The sequence below is a fragment of the Myiozetetes cayanensis genome, unplaced genomic scaffold (genome assembly GCF_022539395.1).
Source record: "Myiozetetes cayanensis isolate MyiCay16 unplaced genomic scaffold, myiCay2020 scf9, whole genome shotgun sequence".
Taxonomy (NCBI): domain Eukaryota; kingdom Metazoa; phylum Chordata; class Aves; order Passeriformes; family Tyrannidae; genus Myiozetetes; species Myiozetetes cayanensis.
This window is the reverse complement of record NW_026088185.1, coordinates 27316977-27341380: the sequence shown is the minus strand read 5'-3', so window position 1 is coordinate 27341380 and position 24404 is coordinate 27316977. Positions and strand designations below refer to the sequence as shown.

The 24404-nt window shown below is 43.1% G+C and overlaps 1 protein-coding gene across 5 annotated transcripts in view; it reads right to left on the bottom strand.

The window, feature by feature from the left end:
* Positions 1-24404, bottom strand: part of SLC15A2 (solute carrier family 15 member 2) — a 51239-nt gene that overhangs the window by 10870 nt on the left and 15965 nt on the right. For all 5 annotated transcript variants that reach the window (XM_050339421.1, XM_050339422.1, XM_050339419.1 and 2 more), the window contains 15 exons: positions 23560-23647; positions 22816-22957; positions 20855-20947; positions 19662-19761; positions 14785-14875; positions 12568-12645; positions 9890-9972; positions 8822-8908; positions 8432-8521; positions 8058-8102; positions 5889-5921; positions 4724-4812; positions 2902-2983; positions 879-1004; positions 350-514 (listed from right to left, as the gene is read on the bottom strand). In XM_050339421.1, coding sequence (XP_050195378.1) covers positions 350-514; positions 879-1004; positions 2902-2983; positions 4724-4812; positions 5889-5921; positions 8058-8102; positions 8432-8521; positions 8822-8908; positions 9890-9972; positions 12568-12645; positions 14785-14875; positions 19662-19761; positions 20855-20947; positions 22816-22957; positions 23560-23647 — 1392 coding nt within the window. The remainder of the gene's footprint in view (positions 1-349; positions 515-878; positions 1005-2901; positions 2984-4723; positions 4813-5888; positions 5922-8057; positions 8103-8431; positions 8522-8821; positions 8909-9889; positions 9973-12567; positions 12646-14784; positions 14876-19661; positions 19762-20854; positions 20948-22815; positions 22958-23559; positions 23648-24404) is intronic.

Below are 24404 nucleotides of genomic sequence, written 5' to 3'. Positions count from 1 at the left end.
TTTAATATCTTTGCTTTATAAAACCATCTTTGGGGGGAAATCTCTGGCTCTCTGCTTCCCCAGCTTTCTCAAGCTCTGCTGCCTAGCAGGCATGACTCTGCTCTCCCACTGCAACATTCAGTGGATTAAAGTGTTCCCAGAAACTCTCAGATGCCACAACGCCTCTATTAATCAACCAGCAGAAGTGTGTACAGATCCAGTGCTGCTAGCTAAGAAGTCAGGTTTAGAGCATCTGAGAGCAACCAGACAGACATTGCAACTGAGCAAATGAATTAATGAGCCTATAACCCCATTGCAGCATCACAGCCAATGAATTAATACAGTATTTACACTTCACTCCCACACTCACTAAGCGGCTTGATAGGCTTCCTTCTGCCTCAAAAACAATTAAGCTGTATACTGATTTTTCCTTCACGGTGTAGTTAAAAGCAAGAGTCAATCCTTGATGCTGCAGGGTGAAGCGAAGACTCTGTTGTTCTCCATTCAATATTAATTTTGAGTACTCAGCTGGGTTCTGTGGAAGAGAACAAACTCGGTTACACTTTCTTCAGATGAGAAAGGATCTGTCTTTTCCTGCTAAGTGCAACACTGTCCTCTCTTCAAAGGAGTCTGTAACCCTGTTATCCTTTGTTACTAATTACAGGTGAATGTAAGGTGTTCCCTTTGCCACAGAAATATACATCCAAATGTTCAATTTCTGTCTCATATAACAGAGATAATATGTTCCATTTGTAAAGCTATTCCCACACACTTATAAGGCAATGGAGGAGGACAAGCTTTTGTATCCATTGGCTTTATTAGAAAATTCCTAAAAAAGAAGCCCATCCTTTCTTCAGCGGGATGCAAGTCAGGCCTTCCAACCCCAAATATATGTTTACCTGAAAAGCCTCCACAGGTTGCTGAAATAGGTCCTTGTCCTGGATTGTCACTTGAACAGGGTTCTTTGCCAAATTCAGGACCCGAATTAAACTTTCTTCTGGGACAAGTCGAGGCATATCTGTTTCCTAATTAAAGTAAAAGGCTTTAAGTGCCATCTGTATGCTTTATTAGCACTTTAATATCTCTTCATTTTTAGCCATAATAGTCTTCCTCTCTGTAATGACACTTTTCCATCCCTTCCTCATCAGAAGTTGCACTCAGAGAAAAGTGAACATAAATCTTATTTAGGGAGGTTTCCTCATAGTAGCTCAATGGCTAACCCATCACTCCTCCCAAAAATTCTCCTTACACCCCTAAGCATACAGTCTACACACCTACTGAGCAGGTAGAATAATGTCACAGCTTTCATTATACAGCTCCCTAGTGCCTGGATTTAACCAACTGCCATATCAGAACAGAAAAAATTGTGCTGAGCTTTCAAAAGCAGTGACCAGAATAATTATTTCCCACTGCAGTCAGTGACTGGGAAAAGAATCAGACCAGAAGCTAAGCATTTTTGAAAATCCCAGTCCAGCTCCATGCCTGTAATTGGTGCTCTTGCATTACTTGATACCATGCTATCTAAATGCCGACTGTATAGATCTTATTCCCTGTTTTCTGAGAAAGGGAAGATGATGCCTCCAGCACAGAGGTATCTCTTTCTGTCAGGAATCATTTCCTAGAAAGAGTACATCAATCAGTGTCAGCCTTGTACTACCTGCAGAGCTAATTTTTTTTTTAAACTCCCGTTTTCTTCTCACTTTATTTTCAAGTAGCTGCCAGCAATACGGCAGAGCTATTCATTTTTTCTCTATCTTATCTGATAATTTTGGTATTGCAGGCAGTGCATTTTGAACCTAACTCGGTGGGGACACACACCACCATAGAAGACAGAGAGAGCTGATTTCCCTGTATCCATATGCTGCTCCAGACCAACCGGTCTGTTAATGTTACAGCAAATTCAGTTACTGTGGCTTTTTGCTTCTGCAACCCACATCCAAGTGAAGGTGGGACATCTTATCCTCTAGAGCTTATAGGGTAAAATTTTAGCCTTCAGGATAAAATTTTCACGCACAGGCAGGAGAGAGCCTCTAACTCACCTTGCCTCTGTCCAGAGGAGTCACCCACAGCCAGAGCTGCTGTTGGTGGCAATGACAGCATTTCTTTGTTCACATAAAAAGATCAGAAAAAAGACCTAAACCCACAGTCTCATTTCAGTGGGAGACTCGTTAGCAGATTCACCTGAGGAACCAGCAGATGTTAATCTGGCTGTGCGCCAGCCACTCTAACAGAACATTTTAAGCATACATGAAAGCTTTAAAAATTAATCCTATAGTAACTTCCATGAGACAAAGGTCAACCAGAGTCTGCACAATGCTGGTCTTGGGCCAGAAACAAACAGCAAATCTGCAGGAGCTAACATGGAATTTACAAGAGATTTGCTGCCATCCTGTCTGGGGATGCCCAGCAGTCCCTAATGCCTCTGACTGCATTCACCTGCCTCGCTGGAGAAACAATCTGGCTTGTAAAAATACACATCCCCACCCTAAAGTAGCAAAGAAATTAAATTCAAAACCAAAACCACCACACACACACAAAAGACCCCAAACAGAAAAATATAGGCAAGGTACAGCAAGAAATAGGAGAGAGAACAGACTACCTTTTGGGAATTAATCACTAGCATTAACTAGATGTCTGTCAAGCACTTTGACGACGGAAATCTAGAATATAGACCAATACAGATGACCAGCACAGCAAAACTGCAAGACTAGAAAGAAAGACACAGAGACAGAGAAAAAGAGAGGGAAAAGTAGACAAGGTAAGAATTATCATTAGCAACTGGATTGGTATGCTCAATTGTAAAGAAAACATTACAAATTATGATCAAGGAACACAATGGTTAAAAGGATTACCTAACGGATATCAATAAAAACACGCCAGGGAAAGAAAGTGTTTCTCAGGAATCCTTTCTGCTTTACTTACATTTATTTTGATTTCTATAACAGCTGCAAGTCCAAACGCCAGCCCTGCAAGGATCATACCTGTTGCCATTTTCCTAATTGGTCTATGGAGCAAATGAAAGAGGTACATTAAGGAAAAAAAAGTAATTTAAACTACAGAACACCATTCCTCAGAGCCCAAGATGTGCCAAAACCATGTAATAAACTGTCCAACAGGTGGCACTGGGGATGACAGGCTGTTTAAATTGCCAATCATTTAACTTAAAACTATCTTATTATTCTGTATGAGGCCAGCACTGAGGCCAATTAAAACTGATACGCCATGAAAAAAATCTCCTTCCTTGCAAGTTTCATACTATCTTTTTCCCAGCTCTTCTAGTGGGAATAGCTCATGGCATTATGCTAATCTGTGATATTGGAAGGAGCACTAGAAATGATGTATCTTCAAGTCCCTTTTGGGAAAGGCAAAAGTAGCATGCTACTTAGCAGTGGGAATGAGGAGCAGAAAAATGTGTAGTTTGTGTCATCAATGTTTCTGACCATCTGGGGCATCATTCTGGGTTATTTCTCATGCCAATACATTTACATTTCTAGAAAATAAAGAGCTTGCTTCTAAACTCAAGGCAAAACTAGTGCAACTCTCCCAGAGTTACATGAGACAATCTGATAAAAAGCAGAATAAAAGAGGTCCAGAACAGCATGTCCAAACTAAGTATTGAACTGTAGAGATTTGAAACAAATCTCTAGTAAATTCTGTGGTCTCCACTCTTTGTAATGGTCTTTAGTCCTGGTATTCAGTCCTGATCGGTGCTTGAGTTTGTGCTGCTGGGTGAACTACTCTGTGAATTGGTTGCCAGGACAGAAAGTTTCCTGCCAAGTCAGGGCACAGTCCAGACCATGGGCTCACACTGAGGCAGCAGGGAGATGCACAGTCTTTGAGCTGCATCCTCCAAAAGGCACCACTGCTGGGCTAGACATTGTCTTGGATACGTCTTGAGGTGCAAGTAATTCAGCATGATGGGAAGGAATCAGCAGGGTGAAGGAATAGGCTTCCTGAGGTTCCTTCCTGAGGCTCCTTCCATCCCCATTTTATGTGGATTTGCCTGTCCAGCATTTTAGTTTGGATTAGGAACACACTTTTTAAGCCAATCTCCCCACTCTTCATCCCTTCCCACATTGTGGTGCTGGAGCATGGAAAATCGGTTCCTTTCAGCTGAAACCGCACTGGCAAAGGCACTCCATGAATGTGCATAAACATACTCCCAGTGCTACAGGGCATCAGTCCACAGAGGCAGAATAGAGATACACAGAAGCAATATCACCTAAAATGCACAAAGTGGGTCTCAGAAACAACCTGGAGGTCTGCTCCTACTACATTGCCTTTGTTGGTAACACAGACTAGGGATAAAGTGCTTGTGTCATATCAAAATCTCTTTTATGCACTCACTGATTCAGATTTTAGTATGGAATCTGCTTTCACAACACCACATGCAGCCCACATGGGGACCAGGAATTTGGCTCCACAGGAACCTTTCAGGGAGGGAATTATTCAGGCATGATATAGGAAACAAGGTGACGAACATGTTGAACAAATTCAACATGAGACTACTCATATCTGCTTTTGGGGAAAATCTGTACAGAGCAGAATCCAACATCACAGAGCTTTCCCCTCTGGAATTTCCAGGATCTATGGAAGAGGGTGATGCTGCCTCTTGGGGTTGAAGTAGAACCAAGTACTGGGAAGGGTGAATGGAAATTTGTGTTCTTCCTCCTTAAAAGCTATTCTGCACACTTGCTGCAAAAGAAAAAGCACTGAGGCACCTGCATTGTCCCCAAGTACTTACGTGAAATTAAATTTGCACATGTCTATCAGAGGGTAGAGCCCAAGGTCAAAAATTGGGATGAAGACAAGAATAAGAAGTGGATTTAAGAACTGCAATACAAAAGAATGGGAGTTTAGTGACTAGAAAGCAACTTTCAGTAATTAAACCCATAAAGCAATGTCCTCCAGAAATAATTCCATTACAGAAAGGACATGGACAAACACTTAAAAACCTCCTTTTAAAATATAATCATAGTTTGCACTTAACAGCTTCTGCTATTTAGTTTTCACAGGCATGAATACATTTTGTTCATATCCTCCCCTCTAAGAGGTAAGCAAGCATCATTGGCCCAGTTTCCCTGGAGAGAGAACTGAAGCACAATGTTTTTAAAGAGTACAAACCCCACAGACAATAGAGACAGGTGACCTTCAGTGCTGTGGTGGGACCTTACAACAAATCAGCAACAATGGAAACATCTTGGGACTCCAGCGAAATCCCAAAGGAACAGGCACTATTCTGTAAGATTGGCAATTTCTCGCACTTCCACACGTCTTGGTAATCCCCCAGGAACAAAACTTCTCCTGGGAAGAGCACAGCTTGTCTGCCTGCCAGCAGTGGCAGCGCAAGAAAATAGAGAGTGATGGAGAACAAGCAGAGAGAAATGTTGTTTCAGTTCCGAAGGAAGATTTCGGGGAACAGAACAGCTTTAAATTTCTCCAGAGCTGTTCAGCGTAAGAATTGTAATCAACTGTGACAACACAGCACCATCTTGGAGCTTTCACATTTTCATCTGCCTTGCAGAAGGGGAGGAAGCAACATATTTCAGGAACAATGCTCATCCCACCACAGGGGCCTGTTAGAAGGAAACACAGCTTGTATCCTCCACAAGTCAGCACTAGTTCAAGAACTATTATGGTGGCAGAGGTTTCCCTATACCTCTGCACTATTCTGCAGGATTCAACCTCTGTGTTAGGACATCTTTGGGGGCTTCTGAATGCCAAGATGAAGCCTAAAATCAGCTAGAGAACACTAAGGCAAAGTCTGCACCACAGCAACCAGCAGGAGCACTGCTACTGCCTTCAAAAGGAGCAGAGAAAGGCCACTGGTCCCATGAGAAAAATAAAAATGAGAGAGAAAAAGAAAATACATTCTAAGGGTTTATTTCCTACCCTGTAATATCTTTTACCTGCATTTGGTCAGGCTGAAGGACATATATTCCCTGAAAAAAAAGATATTGCAAATGATTCATAAACACTATAATATATCAGTGCAAATGGCAAATAAGCAACCAGTCCCGTAGAGGCCTTAGCAGCCAAGATGCTTCCTCAAATGCTTTATGTTGCCTTTAGCAGCTGATACTGTGCTCTTGACACTTGTCATCTAAGGACACAGTGTTTATTAAGATCATTTTGCAGAAGGAAGATACACTCAATCCTTGATATTTGGCATCCATCATACAACCCATGACAGGTACTGAGGCTCATCTTTCAGACTGGCTGAGCCATGAACTAGGCGAGTGGAGAAGGATGGGTGTGTTAGTGTCCAAGCTGGGATCTGGGCTTAGAGCTTCTTTCCTTCCTGCTTCTATAATGGGAAAAGCCTAAATCCTACAAGTGAGTGCTCCCAAGATTCAGGACCCTGTGAGCTCCGTAGGCATTTCTCCCAAGCCCCCAAAAGGATAACGAAAGACCATCCCTGGCCTGCACAAACACCTCTTTCCTCCTTCCATCTGCACCTAACAGGCTTTGGTCAACCAGGACTTCTTGGTTTGAGCCAAGAGTCCTCGAGGCTATAAAAGGTGCCTCACACCTTGCATCACTATATAGATGACCTGTCTCCAGGGAGGGACTGGTGTTTGAACTCCACAAAATGCTCTTCATTTGAAATTAAGATGAAGAGAAGGGGAGGCAAGGGAAGGGGAGGAAAGAAATCAGAAAGGAAATAATATCTTCCCAAGGAAGTGCTGTGGGGGTTTGTCTCCCGTCTACCAGGCTTGTCCTGAGCTGAGCCTAGAATGGCTGCCAGTCTCTGCCTGCAGCTGCCTCCTGGGAGAGTGGAAACTGCTGGTCACAGCAATGGAGTCAATTAAAAATATCAGGCAGATACCCCCTCTTGCTACTTTGTGCCCACTATAGAAATGTGCCATTAGGAAACAAACCTGCGAGTATTTCATCTGACACTAAATCATTCCCTGTTTGACTGCAGACTTCCTAGCTGAGCCTCTGTCTGCAGAACAGAAAGTCATAGAGTATTACAAACACAAACTCCAACAAGCCTAAGGGTGGGATCCTCCCAGTGTTGAAGTTAATTCTCACCTTCTTGAGTTGGGACAACTCATGAGGGAAGAGTGGATGAGACTGAAACAAAAGCCAAAAAACTATCCAAGTTGGTGTGAGAAAGAAAAGCCCTGAATTTGTCCTTCTCCAGCCAGGAGAGTTTAAGAGTGACATCTGGTGATTCTTAGCTCTCCTGCCGATGGATCACTAAGTGCATGTGAGCAAAACAGCAGAAATAAAAGGTTTTAGATATACATCATGAAGACTGCATGGACTTACATGGTTTTGTCTTTCTGAGGTGGATAAATATTATCCAAGGTGTAGTCTTTTTCATGCCTCATTTGAACTAATTAAGTGTATTGAATATCACATGTTCAGAGCCCAATTTTTAACAAGAGTGACCTAGAAGGTCCCAAATTTGGGGCTTTAAGTCAATTTTAAACTGGAAAATGGTCGTTTACAATCCTGGATTCTGACGTGGGCATCCACAGGTAAGATCTAGATTGCCTGTTAAAACATATATGTCTGAAAACTAGCCCTGTATGGTGGCATCTTTGGGCAGACAGCTGATCTACATTTACCTGAGACTGCAGTCTGCACCTTTTGCCATTCACACCTCTGAAGAACTACCTAATTAATCCTCATCACATCCCTAGCCTGTACACAAGACTCTTCCTGGTTTTGAGAGGCTTCATTAATGTATCACCAAGTAAGCCAGAGCAGAAATACACGACTTCATACACCAGCTCTAGTTACACCTTAAAAGGGCTGTGTGGCTTCTCTGCCTTCAGTGGGGGCAGCAGGCTGAAAATGCCACCTGCTCTAGGCCACAGAGTGCCTGGCTGCCCGAAGGTCAGCACTCCTGACCTGCTGATGGGTCCCCAGCCCTCGCTCCTTGCACAGAAGAGCTGTGAGGAACCGAACACGGCTGCACAGAGCCTCTCGCTTCGAATCACCAAAAGTGAAACTCACCCAGATTCACCAAGCAGACGCTCTTAGTACTGCAAGGCTCCGGTTAAAAAGCAAGAGAAGTGATGTTACTACTAGTCTTACCAGCCCTGGTGACATTTAGTACTTACAAAATCAGCATTCATTTTTGTGGCTTGCAAAGTCCACCTGGATCCCTAAGGAGAAAAGAGACAGCTGTGAAGCCTTCAAAATGTCCTATGGGACTAAAAAACATGGGGACAGAGAAGATGACAGCACTGGGGGTCTTATTTCCCATCTGTTCTTTCCCTCCCCTGTAACACCTGTCAGTAGGCAGGGCACATTCTCCCTTCTCACCCTCCTGTGCCAGACACCTGGCAGGACTGTGAAGGGATGGCCAGCAGTGATGGTGGAAGCCCCTGTAGGAGCCTGGCCCTCGGTGTCCCCAGGATGCTTTGGTGTTACCCTGGAAGGACAGAGGTGCAAACCCAGCCTGGAGGGCAGACCCGTACACGCTGTACCGTACCTGCTGATCAAACAGGGCCCAGAACATTGGCAGTGGTATGAAGAGGAAGAGAACACGTGTCACCATTTTAACCTCCCCAATCAGCTGTTTCTAAAAAGGGAACAGGCAAAAAGGTAAGGTGGGGGTGTAAAGCCAACAGGTGATTCAAGCCATTAAGCATGAGAACTCCTATTTCTTCCTGCACGGCAGTTCTTCATGGCACTTACTCATGATACTGGACATGTTTGCTCTTCTACAATTCAGTGCAACACCTAAACCGTCCATCGAGGGTCAGGAGAGTACAGATGTGGGAAGAGACAGGAAAATTTGTGCCCAGAGTACTGTCTCCCCTGTCTGTCTGCCCATCTGCCCCCTTCCCCCTCCAAACCTGCCAGGTAGACCATTGCTTACCGAGTATTTTTCTGACGCCCAGTCCAGCCAGTGATCCCTCTTTGGAATCTCACGGGAACGGTTTTTCAGCCGGTTTTTAATAGCAAACTAGGGAGAAAAACAGGTGAGTAACTCACTTGTGCCGTACCTGCCCTTGTCACATTCCCAATTCAAGGCTGCTTTCCTCATCCCCAAATGTAAGCAGTGCCAGAAAATTGCAGGGGGTTTTGCTGAATATTTCCAAAACCTCAGATTGGATGGTTTATGACGAATTCTCTGCAGGGAAGTTTCTGTGACACTGGTTGATTAAAGGTATGATGTGGAAATGAATCACAGAATATCCTGAGTTAGAAAGGACCCACAAGGATCATCAAAGTCCAACTCCTAGCCTGTTTATGCTGTGTGCTCCAGTCAGTGGACACACTGAACACAGCCACCCTGGTAAAAAGAGTGGCAGACCTCACTTAGAAATCCTGTCTTTAAGATCTCGCCTGTTTCCCCAAGGTAAATCTGGCACTAGGGTTGACCTAGATAAAAAGAAAACATCTGCTGTTAGCAACAGCTTCCTGAAATAGAAACATCATTATCCACCTAATAATAAGAGAGTATTTTTTCACATACTGTATTCAGCTCACACACTATGAAAAACAATTCATAAAGCTGTAATGCAACTTCAGCAGGTGTCTCTTGCATTTACATGAACATGCTGAATGTGCACAATATGAATGTGTGCTATTACTCTCTGCTGAACTGATAGACTTCAGTAAAATTATTTAGCTGAAAAAAATGCAGTCAGATATCTGATACTCTGTAAGTTTCTGAATTTTCCTTTCAGCTCAATCTCCACCAGTATCTGCCAAAAGTGGTTCTACTGAGGTCAACTGAACAGTTTATGGAGCTAAGGAGAAACAATTCAAGTGCTGAAAGAATGAACTAGGACGTAAATGTGTTTCTTATTCCTTACAGCTCAGCAGCGAGATATCCAGAAGCAGCATACAGAACTCCAAAAGTCACCTCCCCTTCACTTTTGCGCTTTCCTGTCCTGCAACCTCAGAGTCATGCATGAAAAAGAGAATGGCACACACTTACACCGATGCATTTGCACACTTCCAGTAAGACGTTCCCTTGTGGTGGTGTTTTTCTGTACAGTCCACTTCCAGCAATGAACACAACTGAAAAAATATTATAATCCAAATGGGAATTCACATGGCTGAAGCTCAATCCTGCACTGGCTTCTGGGAAGGATCCCCCACCCCCATATTTAACAGAAACACTCTGCCCTTGGGGCTTACAGGGTTGCACTTTTAACTGAATAAATATACAGGAATCCTTTAATGCCTTCCGATGGAAGAAAATGCAACATCCCACAAGAGGCAGCGATCCCTAGGAAGTCACTATCATCTTCTCATAGGCACCTCCACATCTGATTCATGCCGGGAATAAAACTTCGAAAATTCACTCCATATGTGTGCCTTGTGTAGACTAAACTTAAAATACAATCCACACTGAATGGCTGCACCTGATGTTGGAAATCAGCCCTTAAGAGTGTGAGGATTAATCCAGATACAACATGGGCTCTGTGTCCTTGCACCTCACACACATTTCAACAGCAACTGCCACGAAGTTCACTGCATCACATACAGGTGTTAACAGAAACTACCTCTATTTATGGTTTCCACAAAGGGTTATACAATTTAAGATGCTGTTTTGTCTTGGTTTCCTTCCTCAAAGCACAAAGAATATCACACCGAGACTTCAAAATCCTGTCAGAGATGGAGCTACCTGATTATGTATCATTTATCCTGCTCTGTGAGAGCCTCTGAGCACATTACAATTCCAAAGACACTAGTAGGGAGAAGCACAGTATAAGCTAAGCGGGTAATCCATATTGTAAACCAACCTCAACTTTTTAAACTAACCCAATTGTCTGGTCAGTCCACAGCCCATGGACAACAGCAGGTACCTCTGCTGCAACACGGGAGGCCTGGGACTCTGCAGGGAGCTCACCTTTTCTGACTATGAAGACCTTTAGCACCCAGGTTTGACTTGCAGACCTCTGAGGTCAGTTTAGATGAGCTGCACTTTGCACTTGTGCAAAGTCACCCAGAGGGGTAGCTCCACTACCTAATTTTTTAGCATCTCCCTGTGAAGCTGTTGGTGCCTCTACAAGGTGATTCATTAGGTTTGCCAAAATACCTTCTGGCAATGCCACTGCCTACTGTTGGGAGCTGAGGTTCCTGAATTAGGTTTGGCATTTGGAATTAAATAGTATCAATCTACCCCATCATTCAGAAACAGAAGCAGCACAGAAAATCTTGCTCTGTAGGAATTTCATTCTGCCTCTTTATCTATCCTTGATTTCCATCATCATGGGGAGAGGGCCAGTCAGGGCCAAAACAGTATTTCATCCAGTTCTGCATGCTGCTAACGTATTCAAATATATCACTTTCCAGAGCATTTTAGGATGTTCCAGAAGAACACAGAGCTGCTTTGCTGGGCAGGCCATGGAATCTGGCAGCAGGACACTAGCTAAAAACACATTTCGATTGATACCCTCATGGAAACTGCAATATTTACACGTTCGTTTTCTCCCGGGCAACTACTACTCTGCTAGAAACATTCATCACACAGTGGTGCACAGAGGAGCCTGTGCTGCCTTAAACTGATAGGAACAGGTCACAGAGGAAAAACTGAAGTTTCTCAGGCCTGTGACCATGCACTTTTTGAAAATAACTTCTGTAACATTAGCTGTGGCCTGATGACATTTCTTCCGTTTACTGACTCCTCTCCCTGACAGAAATCTGAGTGGAGACAGCAACATTCACGTTCTCTGAGGGATGAGCTTTTCAAATCACAGATGCTGTGGTGAAATCACACAATTGCTTGGTCTCTCGGTGAAGCTAACAACATGAATGAGAAGTCACCCCATGCTGTGCCAAAACCTCACAAATGCAGCGTAATAAGGGGACTGCTCTCCAGCATCTTGCAGATGTGAAACTAAAGCCAATGGGGTGTCCTCTGTAATGGCTATCAAGCAGTAACAGTAAGAATGTCGAGATTGCTGTGTATTTTATAAGGGTTGAAGAAGAAATTTTGACAAGTACATTAATGGGGCTAAGATGCAAGCTTTAGGAAGCAGGGGGATTGTGGCTGCCTCCTAACACTTGGACAATAAGGACTTTTTATCGTAACATAATAATAAGTTGTCACTGTAATAGTGGGAATTACTTCAGCCAAGCAAAGTGAGACAGCTCAGAACAAAGTAACATCTCGTTCAGCTCCTTCTGCAATTCCTGTGGCACACTGATTCAGCAGCAAAAGTCTGAGACATTAAAGGTGGTCCAGAGCTGCAAAGAGCCTGTGGAAAGGTTAGAAGCAGCATGTTAAGCTTCTCTTCTATAAGCTGGGGGACTCTGAGGACTGCTCAGATTGCAGTTCAAAGGCCAAGCCTGCTCATAGGCAAAGCTGCAAGCCATGAGGGGAATAATTTTGGTGCCTCCCTTTGAATTAGAGTGAAGCAACTGTATTGTGAAACATCCACCAGACCATCCCCTTAACAGTATCATGATAAAGTATTGCAGTAAAGCCATGGTCTGCCCACTGTCAGTGAACTACTGATTTTTCTTGCTGTTATGAGCTGTGGAATTGTTGGGTGACCTTGAAACCTTGCATTTCCCCTTGCAGAATTAGTGAATTTGTGCATTTTCTCATCTATCCATGGACTCAGAATGGTAACTTCTATTACAAGCATTATGGTTTCCACTCACCAAGCGCCAACACCATCAGTGCTGCTGGGACACCAAAAGCCAGTGCATAACAATCCTCTCCAAAACATTTCACATCCCCTGAAAAAGAAGTCAGAAATAAAAGCACCTCATTACAGTCAGACTTATGGTACTGGGACTTTTGATTTGTTTCCCTAAATCAGTTACTTCCCCTGGTTTTAAATCTTCTTTGCTGGTGCTTGACACTGTGAATTGAATCTCCTTGAAACAGTAGTCCTCCCTTGATGAAGACAATTTTTAAGCAGGGTTAAAGTCTGGCAGCAAAAGCAGCTGATAATTGGATATTGATGCAAATGGTAGAAGAGAGGGGGCAGATAAATAGGTATAAAGAAGTACTAGGAACTGCACTTGGGGAAAAAAGCAACATTTAAAATAACCTGAAGCCACTCTGTATTTGCCTAGATCCGAAGAACCAGTACTGTGTTTCCACATTACTTGTGCCAGCTGCATGAGTTGTTGAGTGAAAAACCTGAATCTGATTTCATAGCGACCTGCAGTGGACAGAGTGGAAGCCAATACCCGTAACTGTGTAAGTGGGAGTACAGGATTAGTCTTGGAACTCCAGTTCCCTTTCCTGCCACCTTTCCAATCTCACTAGGGGCAGCCTGCTCCAAATCTCAGGTCTTGCAGCAACCCATCAGGAAGCCAGGTGTGCTGTAGCACGGGTTTGAGCAATCTGAGCTAAGGTTCACTGAAACCCTGCTGCTCTCGGACCAGTTCCGTTCTCACACCCTGTGAATTTACAGCTCCAGTTGCAACCACCAAACCAGCAGCGGGATCTGTGTTTCTACACCAATGGCTACAAATTACTGCATTCCTACAAGAAGTAATAATAAAATGGCTAAAATAAGCCAACACAGTTAACAGGAGACCAGTTGCTCCTGTTTGTTGTAGCTGGGCAGCCACAGTCAGCTGCACAGCTGTGTGCACGCAGAACATTTATTTACCTATTTTCAGCCAATTCGCTGAAATCCAATAAAGCTTGGAGAGACGTTATGGGCACACTAAACTTCTCACATGCTAAATGAGCTGGACTTCTCCAGCTAGAAGTATATATTTCACATTTCTGCCAAACGCCTACAAACAGCATTTCCTGCCCTTCCAAGAAAAGCTTTCAGACTTAGCAAAAATTTTACTCTTCCCCTATCCTCTCCACCTCAGCTCCATGCTGCAACTAGTTTATAGCTGGGCTATAATGGCACAGGTTTTGATGTTCAAAGAGGAACTGGATTTTCATCTGCCCATTGATTATACCGAGCAAAAGCCCTTCCCAACTGAATGCTGACCTGGGGACGCGAGAGAGAGAATGAGTAAGATACACCATTTGTCTTTGCTCCTATGCATGGTGTAAACATGAGACAAGCACAATTGTTCACAGCCACTGTGATATGAACGGCCTGTTAAAATAACAACTGCAACAAAGCAAGCTTCTTGGAAGCCATGGGGCAGAATGAAAAAAAAAAAAAACAAACCCTATTAAACGTGAAGTCTACCTTTTCCCTGTTCTGTCCCCATCACTTACGACCTGCAGCTCTGCCTCTGTGCCTTTATTTGGAGTGTGCCAACCCCCTGGCTCTAAGGCGCTGTGACACAATGAAGAAAGTGCAGCAAGACTTGGGGACTAAAAAGGCTTGTGCAAGATGGTCAGAATATAAAGTAGGTCTTAAATGGGGCATAGGCCCGTGCTTTGTCTTCAAGGCTGGTTGCTCAGGGCTGCAATCCTGCAAGCAGACACGCCTGGGTGCCAGGACAGAGCCCTCCAGAAGTCAGCAGCACCCTCTGGGAGGGAGAAGGTAGGACTTCCAAACCAGCCCTGCTAAGTTTTTCAGCCCTGACAGCTGCACGGGACAGCAGAGATCATTTCCCACCCACAGTTTGTGTGCAGGCAAGACGTGAGATAGTCCTTCAGTGGCAATGAGGATTTGATGACCATATAGGTCCTTCCACCTTTCAAGTTTTAATTCTGCAGTTCAGGCTGGCTTTGAAATACAACCAGGAATATAATTTCTGTGACTTGTCTGCCTGTATTATAAATCTGTTACACTGCTATGGCAGGATTAACAGGGCATAAATGCAATACACTGACCACTCCAGAGATAATATAATTTCTGCCATTCAGTTGTCATAAGAGCCTAACTATGCACAGCAGAATAGTTAGAGGGCAGCTAATTTATTGTTTTATTCTAAATCAACACTGACCTCTTAATACAGGAGTTACAAACGTAGAGATCAAACTTCCAGCATTAATGGATAAATAGAAGATGGAAAAAAACTTGCTTCTCTCCGAGGTCTAAAACAAGAGAAGACAACATCAATGTCATGGCTAACACACAGCATTGGGCTCGCAAATTGAACACTATCAATTCTCTTGTTAGGAAGGCTGAGTAAATATTGACACGAAGTGCATAAAATGTTAAGCAAACAAGCCTGTGTTCAGGTGATGGTAAATGCTCACACAAATCAGCTCACATTACTTGAGAAGTGCTTTGGGGCTTTTTGGCATTTCACAGGAAGAGCCACTGCTTTGAGAGTGTTGTGAGACTGGAAGGAAGGGAGAGCATTTACTTATTCAGAACAAGTAGCATGATTCAGATCCTTTGTCACCTAATTCAATACAATTTGGCATGGTTTGACAAGCTCATAATTTCTTCCCATGTCTGAGCTCTTTATTTGTGTTCTCTTCTCTCCTGTGTAGAAATAGAAAAAGAAACCTGTATATTTTAAGGAGCTGGTAATTACAGCATAGATGAAAGAGTGCCAGCAAATGAGAAGTATCCATCAGACAGGAGATCACCAAGCTGAGGACAGTCAACCTCAAAGGGTAAATTAAATCTAGGGGAGCAAATTCAAGAGCCTGAGGGAGGAATGAACTCCAAGAGAAAGAGTTCAGACTTTAACTTATGTTGTAACATATTACAGTTCATACAGTCAAATGATTCCTGCTGATATTCTTTCTTCCTACATAATTCCTAATTTGGAAGGAATCCAGAACTTGATGCAAAGCTGGGCCGTTTTTGCAGGAGTAATATGTGAGGGCATTCAACTGAGGGCAGTCTCTCCTTTCTTGTGGGAGAGACAGACATGCACAGTCTCATGCATATCCAGCAAGTGGAGAAACAAGGGCAGGGTACCTGACCTAACAAATGATCATCTCTATCACCAGCTCTGGGACACTTGAGTCGGTAAAGGTAGTGGGGAAAATTGCTTCAGACACGGCATGGTGCTTGGCAGAGAGCTCCTTAGGGCACACTGAACCACATCTCCACGACCTGAGCATCATTTGAATGTGAAGCTTTAACTTAGCTGAGCATAAGGAACTCCCCAAGGACCTTTTTCTGTCTCCTTTCCCTCTAATATGTCCTGCTTCCTTTTGCTCCCCGAGACAACACTATTCACAAGGCTAGAAAACTGGAGAAAATGTGAAGAATTGCAGGCAGTTAAAAGAGGACAGCTTTTATGTGATGAATCCTGGGATCCAAAAACATAACAAAACTTCCTGTAACTGATGGTTAAGACAACAGGAAATATCGTTACTTTATATGGCAAGGAGTCCCTTATCACTGCAGGGAAGGTGGGGAGGTGGAAGAACATGGGAGGGTTTTTCTTTATGTCCCCTTGTAAAGCAGGTAGTGGGAAGGTGAGGATGAGGGCCCCATCACCTCCCACTGCCACCCACCAAGGTGTCTGGGGGTCTGTTTACTTGGATTAAGGGCTTTTTATCTTGACCCAGCACAGTTATGAAGACCCCATCAACTCGAGCTTTTGGCTTTTCCACAGTTTTATTTTCTAGAGTGTTCAAGGCTATCTAGTCCATACATTACTCACAAACTATTTATCCTGGACTAAAGGATTTGAAAGCCTTATAAAAATCATCTCTGTGGCATGTTCCAATGGTTAATAGAAAACAGCGCTGGGTCTTACTATCTGTTATAATCCATTTCTGTCCTTAACGATGGTTTTGATTACCTGAAACTTTCTACTGCTAAACTAGTAGAAGTGTATTTTCTTTTTCATTCTACCTTTGTGACTGGATATTTGTCATCATGAGGAAATCTAGAGAAATGAGCAGCCTCAGCAATCTTTCCCACTCCTGGAGTAGCCCTGCCATGGCTTGTCAAGGGTGGTGCAGTAGAGTCCTCACAGTCCTGCTCTCTTTCTAGTCACAATTCTCATGCCATGTCTCTAACCCTTTATATCTGAGCAACTCAGAATTTCTGAGAGCTGTAATAAACTCAAGCATGCAGCTCTTGACATGATAAAGTCTAGAGCAACAATTACCAGAAAGAATGTGATGGTAAAAAAAGCGGATAGTGATGCATAAAGACTTTGGAGCACCTTATTTCACACCTTTTCTGATTTCAGCAATGGAAAATAAAATGGTCAGAGAAAGGCTACAAAAATAATGACCCAGCAGCTTGCAAATTACACTGATAGAAAAAAAATTAATTCCTTCCCTATTGTCTTAATCTTTGGGGCAGACGTACATTAACAACATGATTTGGATTAGCTAATTTGAGAAAATGTACCATACATGATAATCCTGATCTCCTTGACAACCAGAAAATAAAGAAACAAAGAGAAAGCTATTTAGTACCTTAAACACCATACTGCACTGTTTGAAAGCAGCTTTGGTCCCTAATTAATATGCAAAGCAGCTCCACATTCATATAAAATATCATAAATATAATTTTGTTCAGGCATTTTAACTTGGACTCCTAATCCTATAGACAAAGATGCTTGGAAATCTCCTGTAGATAAATCTACTTTCCCTATCTGACCTCCTGCCAAATCACTCTCCATCACTGTCTGCAGCAGTACTGTTCTCAAAGTGGCAGATCCAAGACTATTACGCTCATAAAGTACTTAAAGGAGGATCAGACTGATGTTGCGCATTTACCTCAAAACATAAACTTGTCTCAGGGGCAATTTATTGTTTTATACACAAAACTACCTCATCCTTAGCTTTCAGATTGAACAACTAAGCCTGTGCACTTTAGGACTCAGTTGAAATTTATTCCTGAAAACTAAGGGAGAATCAAATGCTTCATTTAATAGGGAATTTTCAAACTTATTTCATTCTACCTGGAGTGGAAGAAGAGGAACATAAGTCCCCTCAAACACCACTCCAGAGGGAAGAAATATTGTGGTGGCCTCGAACCTTTTCTTTCTTACAAATTCTCATTCCAATTCTGAAGACTTAAACTTCCTATCACATAGCATAAAACATTTGTTTCTTCTGAAAGGCCAAGTAATTTCAAAATGGTAAAATAGAAAACTTTCTATTCTGAAAAGAATGAATAGACCAGAACACATTGTCCTTATCAGAATGCTTTTTACAGTTTTCTTTCTCTAAATTAGTTTTTCTTGAAGGTAACATACAGGTGAATGTTTGAGACTTAGTATTTGATAAATTTGTTGGAGAGATGTAGTCTGAATGCTGAAAAATGGGTACAGGCAACCACAGGCAATTCAGGTTTTTCCTCTGTAACAGCTGTGGTTGCAAGTTTGGGATAATAATATGTATGTGCCTGACTGGGGTGCTGAGATTCATTAGCTGAAGTCTATAAAACACTCTGAAGATAAGTGGTACATATTATCATACTGTAATTAGGTGGTAATTGAAAGATGCTGGATAAACATTATTAATTATTAATATTCATAGAAGTAGCACTTCTGTAAATGCTGCTCTAACATGAGTTAGAATCCTTTTGGATCCAATTGACAGCCCAGGATGGTCATGCCCGCAAAACGTTATGCTTTGGACAAGTGACCATGAAACATCCCATGATCTGTTTCTCCTTAGTAACCATAAGCTTCACTACTTCAGCATCACACAGTTCATGTGCACAAAGCACAAGTCTTCAAAAAGTTTTAAATCTAGTCCATATTGTTAGTTCATTAAATGCTGACGACATACTGGGGCATTGCAAAAGACAAAGAAAAAACTGCTCTATGCGGCTCTTTGTCCAACTCTACCAGTGGCTTTCCTGACAGACTACTAATCTAAAGCCTTTCTTCAGTGAAGGACTGGAATTCCACTGATGGGAATTTCCATCTCCCAAAGGTCCTCATGTTTTCCAGTATTTCTCTAGATCTATTTTCTGGAACAATTTTTCGGACTGTCACTCCTAAATAATCCTCCTTGAATATAATCCTACTCATCACAGACCCCCACACTTATTTTCTTTTTTCTAGCAGTGGCCTTCTACGTATTTGAGGACTTATGCCATGCGCAGAACTTGTGGATTTGAATGCTGCCACTGAGAAAACGGAAATTTTTATTTGTGTTTTAGGTCAACATACATCTGTTTAGTTTCAGGTCAATTTTAAAATTTAGCATTTTGCCTGAGGATTAGCACTTCCTGACCTGCTTCGCTTCTTTAAGCGCTACCTTATCCCTAGTTGAGCCCCTGTGCTGCATAACGGGAGTATGAGATTAGTGCAGATGAGGGGCTAAGCACTTATGACAGAGAATGAGGACACGAGGCAACTGGACTACAATTCACAGGATACAAAGCACAAGCAGAGCTAAACAGAAACATTTTCACAACTCCTTGGAACTTTCCATTCTGGAATATCTAGAAAACATTCTGGTACTACTTTCAAAAGACTGGAATTTCCTACAGTTCTTTCTGAACAACATCTAAGAAACAGATTATGACTTGAGGACAAATTCCCATGGAATCATAGGCTGGTGACAAAATTTTTTTCTTCCCTTTGCTGTATTCCATTGCAGTGCATTATAATCACCCCTGTTGAGCTGGTTCAGAAATGGCTACAGTTCCATGATATACGAGACAGGATTTTCCAACTACTCTGATGTCCAATTAACATTTAGATGATCTGATGCAATTATGACCTATCCTTTCCAATATCAGTCCTGTTCTGCTGTCATTTTCCCTTCCTGAAGCATCCAGATTCTCTCAAGTCTTATGCAAATCATCCTTCCTCACATCTTACTACATCTTTTCCAGCAAACTGGCCCTTATTCTTCTAGCACAGCAGGATTTGATCACAAAAACATCCTCATAAAGTAAGCAGACACTGCAGATTTTAAAAAATAAAAGAAATCTTACATGTTCCTCTTCAAACTGGTCCCCCCCAAATGCAGAGACACAGGGCTTGATACCTCCTGTTCCAAGGGCGATCAAAAACAGACCAACCATAGACAGGACCCTTCATGCAAGAAAAAACATATCACCATTGTAAAACCTTTCCAGTGTTTATGAGAGCATTTTAAATGTCAGCCCACCATGATTCCTCTGATAACGTTGCCTTTTGCACAAGGGTAGTGATGATAAGCCAGCTAAGTGTGAAAAACAAATTAACTATCCTCATTTCTGCATTCAGTACCAGTCAATTAACCAAACTGGTTTTGTCAGTTTCTTGTTGTTCTGAGGCCCAATGGACATACGGGAAATCAAAGATCTGTGGGATTATTTTTCACTCATATGACAACAAAAGATTTCACAGATCAATTGAGAAAAAGAAAAAAAAAATGGTGGGGGAAGGGAAAGCGCCTTCTCCTGTAGCCTTCCAGCCTGGGTAAGTGCAGACAAACTGTTTGAAACAGGCTCATTCCTGGCTGTTTTCTACTTCCCAGTGGTCTTCAAAATACCATTGCTGGCCAGGCAGATTATGTCTGCAGGGAACAAGATGTCAGGACTGGTCACATCTGGGACAAAAGAAAACTGTTCTGTAAACTACATGTGATCTTGCCTGCATGTACTTTTTTTTTTTTTAGAACTGTCATTCATCACACAGCCAAAAACAGCTTGGTGGTTTCAGAGACACTACTCTGACAAGCCTACCAGTTCAGAATCTAGAGGGCAAGAAGGGTTGTACCCAGTGGAAGATACAGACCCTTCTGTCATCAGAAAATGCATTTTTGGTTTGGTGTTCCCATGTACACTGGGGAACCTTGCTGAGCTGGGCAGCCATGCTGATGAAATGCAGGAGGAATGAGTCCAGAGCAGGCAGTTGGATGGAGGAGACCAGGCCTAGCAGCATGGTATAGCAGAGAGGGGTGATCACAGGTGCCTGTGACAAAGGGTTTAGAATCTCTGTGGAGATTTCCAACTCCATCTAATGCATTCGTACACTAAATCCACCCTTCTGCTCTTACTCAGAACATCCCTAGCCCTTCCCTGATGAAAGTAATCCATGCACAGCCCCCAAAATGCTGGCCTGATGGAGGTTAAGCATAGTCCTGAGTAAACCAACTACCATCACAACCTGCTACAGCTCTGTGGCTTCAACGGCTACTTACACATGAACCGCCTGGTTGCCCAGGGATGGAATGGCACCGACTGACTTTATCAGATGGCCAACAACATACACAATGGAGAGGTAGATGATCGTCCTGTGAGGAAAGCAAACAGCAATGACTGAAGGTGCCAGGTGACGTACAATCCGAAAATAGAGCGTGCCCATGCTTCCTGATACAGCAGCTCTACCTGGCAGACACACAAGGAACTGGTTTGTTCCACCACTGGTACAGTAGGCAGCTATAATTCCTTTGTGCCAGCTCTGAGTGCGCTAGGAGAGACAGATAGGCAAATGGGTTCAGATTAAAGAGGGATAGCCCCTGCTTTGTTTGCAGACATTACCAAGCAGAATAAACTAAAAGTGTTTCAGTCTTGTCATGCATGGAAGGCTGCATAGAGGAACATACTGTTCTGTTCCAACTAAGTTTCCAGATTACTAATAACTGGCATTTTGTAGCATGTGCCTAAGTGAATCCCTTGACTGAAGGCATCCCTAGGGACAGTCAACTCACCTAACCAACACATCTGAATTAGGAGTGTGGTTTCCCCATTGTAAGTTTGTTTTAGATCCCAAGTAGGAATCTAAAGGACCTCTGAAGGACTGAGCTTACCTATCTGCCTCCCATGTGTTGGTGAGAGAGAAGAAGAAATCTGAGTAGGACAATCAGGCTCTCGAGTGTATTATATTTCTTCATCACCTTCAGGATTAAGAGACATCTATGTATTTATGTGCAGATGACAGATACAGAGGGAATGAAAGGACTTGTTAGGACAGAGACACTAAAAGTCTAAGGAGCTTTGAGCATGGAAGTGATCCCCAATGCATTCAAACCCTGGTTGTAACAGCTAATTTACAGCCACATCAGATCACTCCTAAAAGCCCCTCTAATCTGTTATCCTGTCCTTGGTATTGGCTGAGGTCCAGCTACTACAGCAAAAGCCACCTCCTAATAAACTATAGGGATTACTCCAGGGAAAGTCTCTTGCCTAACACACCAAAGCCTGTGTAAGGATTTACCTTCTCACTACATCATGCTGCACAACAGACATCCTCAAATACCAATGAACATTGCTAGGTGACCTTAAATAATGAAGTTAATAAACCCTCACTGTTTCTTTTTTCATTGAAAGCGATAAGAGAATTACTAAAATTGAGAACGGAGAAGAAAAGAACATGGATGTCTGCTCAAGAACTTTCTTCTGGAAAGGCATATGGCAGTTGTTTATTTCCTGCTGAGACTGTTCTGCCAGATGTGTGTAGTCCTACAGAGAAGGGTTCGGCTGCATTTTATCGCCCTGACAGCCAAGACTCCTCAGACAATGAACAAACAAAGTCCTATATCCAGCTGCTCACCACCACTCTGGGGCAGATGTTGGCTCCACAAATTATCATCAGAAGGGAAGACTACCTAAGGACTCTTATTCAGGAAGAGTTTACCTGGTTGTGTTCTCATGGAGATGATTTGAGTGAACCCAAGTTTTTCAGGCATAAAAATGGGTGTGCTCACACATTCCCTATGCTGTGAAAAGCCTAAGTAAGTACACAATAGTTAGTGTCATTTCAGTAGTTAGTGCCATTTCATCTGAAAGGGCATGATCTAGATAATGACACGGGTTCCTCATTATCTTTGAATCCTTCCTAGAAGCAGATCTTGGCAAACTGAGGGTTAATCACCCTACATATCAGCTTCCTGAACAGTGTAGGGAAGGGTAGTGGAGGAAAAGCACATTTGTTGCAATTAATTTGTTCCAACTTTGTTGCCTATTGGCCCTTGGGTATAAGAGGAGCACGGAACAGCGTGAGCAGATGGATCAGTTGTCAGCAGAGGGGAGCTGACCTTCCCAAGTGTGTCTTTGCTGCACTGAGCCAGTTCAAAAGCGGGAGCATCGCACAGCACTGCCCTTGCACAGGCTGCACGGTGTCGATGCACGCTGACTGAATTAGAGAGGTGTCTTCACTTACTTGTATTTCCCCAGCCACGAGTCTGCCATGATGGCTCCGATGACAGGTGTGAAATAACATAGCGCGGAGAAGGCGTGGTACACAGCAGTGGAGAGATTCTCATCCCAGTGGAAGAAGCTCAGGAAATACAGTGTCAGGACAGCTAAAAGGAAACAAGCAAATCACATCAGATAATTAATGTGTATCTCTGCAGGTAAGCAGAATCATGGTGGCAAGAAAACCACTGCCTTGCCTAGCAACTGTGAGCACTGCTGTGGAAATATTTGTGCTTTCAGACCTGTTCCTCATAATCTCTGACATAGGAAAAGCTAAAATGAGATATATGAGTATCATGCATTCTTTGCTCGTAAACATTTATGCTTACCTGAAAAATATATATTCTCTAGCTTATCTTGCTGCAGTTTGTTTATGCACATTTTCTGTGTGCAGATTAGGTGCCTGTAAGATTCAATTTCCAAACACACAGATTGCACACAGCTATGAAAGACATGACACACTAGAAAACCAGGTGTGATAAAGAGATTTAAAAATTTAGACTGGAAGGTACATTTGAAGCCTTCTAGTCCCAACTTCTGCTCAGAGTAGATACAGCAACAATGTCAGGGTACACTGTTCATACTTGCATTCCAAAATACCAATTTACTTTGAAAGACAGCTCAGACCACATACAGGACAGCCCCAGAACACCAGTGTGTATAGAAACCCTAGGATGGGAAAGTCACCTCCCAGACACAGGCCACATACCTCTCATGCCATAGTAGGAGAAGCGCTCGCAGAACTCATTCACCACAATGAAGGCAATGCTCAGGGGGTAGTTGGAGCCACAGAGTTTCTGTGGGAGACAAAGAACAACATATCAGCTGGGTAGAAGTCTTTACCCCAGTAACATATCCCCACAGCACCTGGATGGTAGAGAAGAGTCCAGTGCAAAAACCAGGTGCCAACTGCTGCTTGACCGGACTGTGAGTTGGACTCAAAGGAAAGAGTGGACCTCACACCACTCTTGCTTTGTTTAAGGCTCCACAGGGAATCAGCCTGGCTGACATGGGCCCAGTAAGGACTGCCATGGGAATTAGTGGGCTGTCAGCAGCCCTCCATGCTTGTAGCTCCAGGAACTCCACTGGAAGGGTGCTACCACCTCCCTACTGCAATGCAAAAAGTCACTGAGATGAAAAAACACATTTGGATGCCTTTTCTTCTACACTTCATATAAAGCTACCACCCTGTCCCAAAACTGCTCCCTCTCCTAGCACCAGATCTTGCCTCAGAAGTTGGGAGACCCCACGGATTTGCTGTCTGCTTCTGTGTGTGAAGCTGCTCCCTCCCATGTGACAACTGCCCTCAATCTCTGCACCTCACTTGCACCAAACTGTGCCGTCACATTCACTGAAGCAGAACATCAGCCCTGTGTCCAGCACTCCCTCAGGCATGGCATTCATTTCATATTCCAAGGTTGCTGGCATAGCTATGGATAATTCAATTTATTAATCAAAACTAAAAAAAAACCAGCGATGTGACTGTCAAACCTGTCTGAGTGTGGACACCCTCTTGCTGAACCTGACTTTACTCCAGCTAAAATCAGCAGTTCC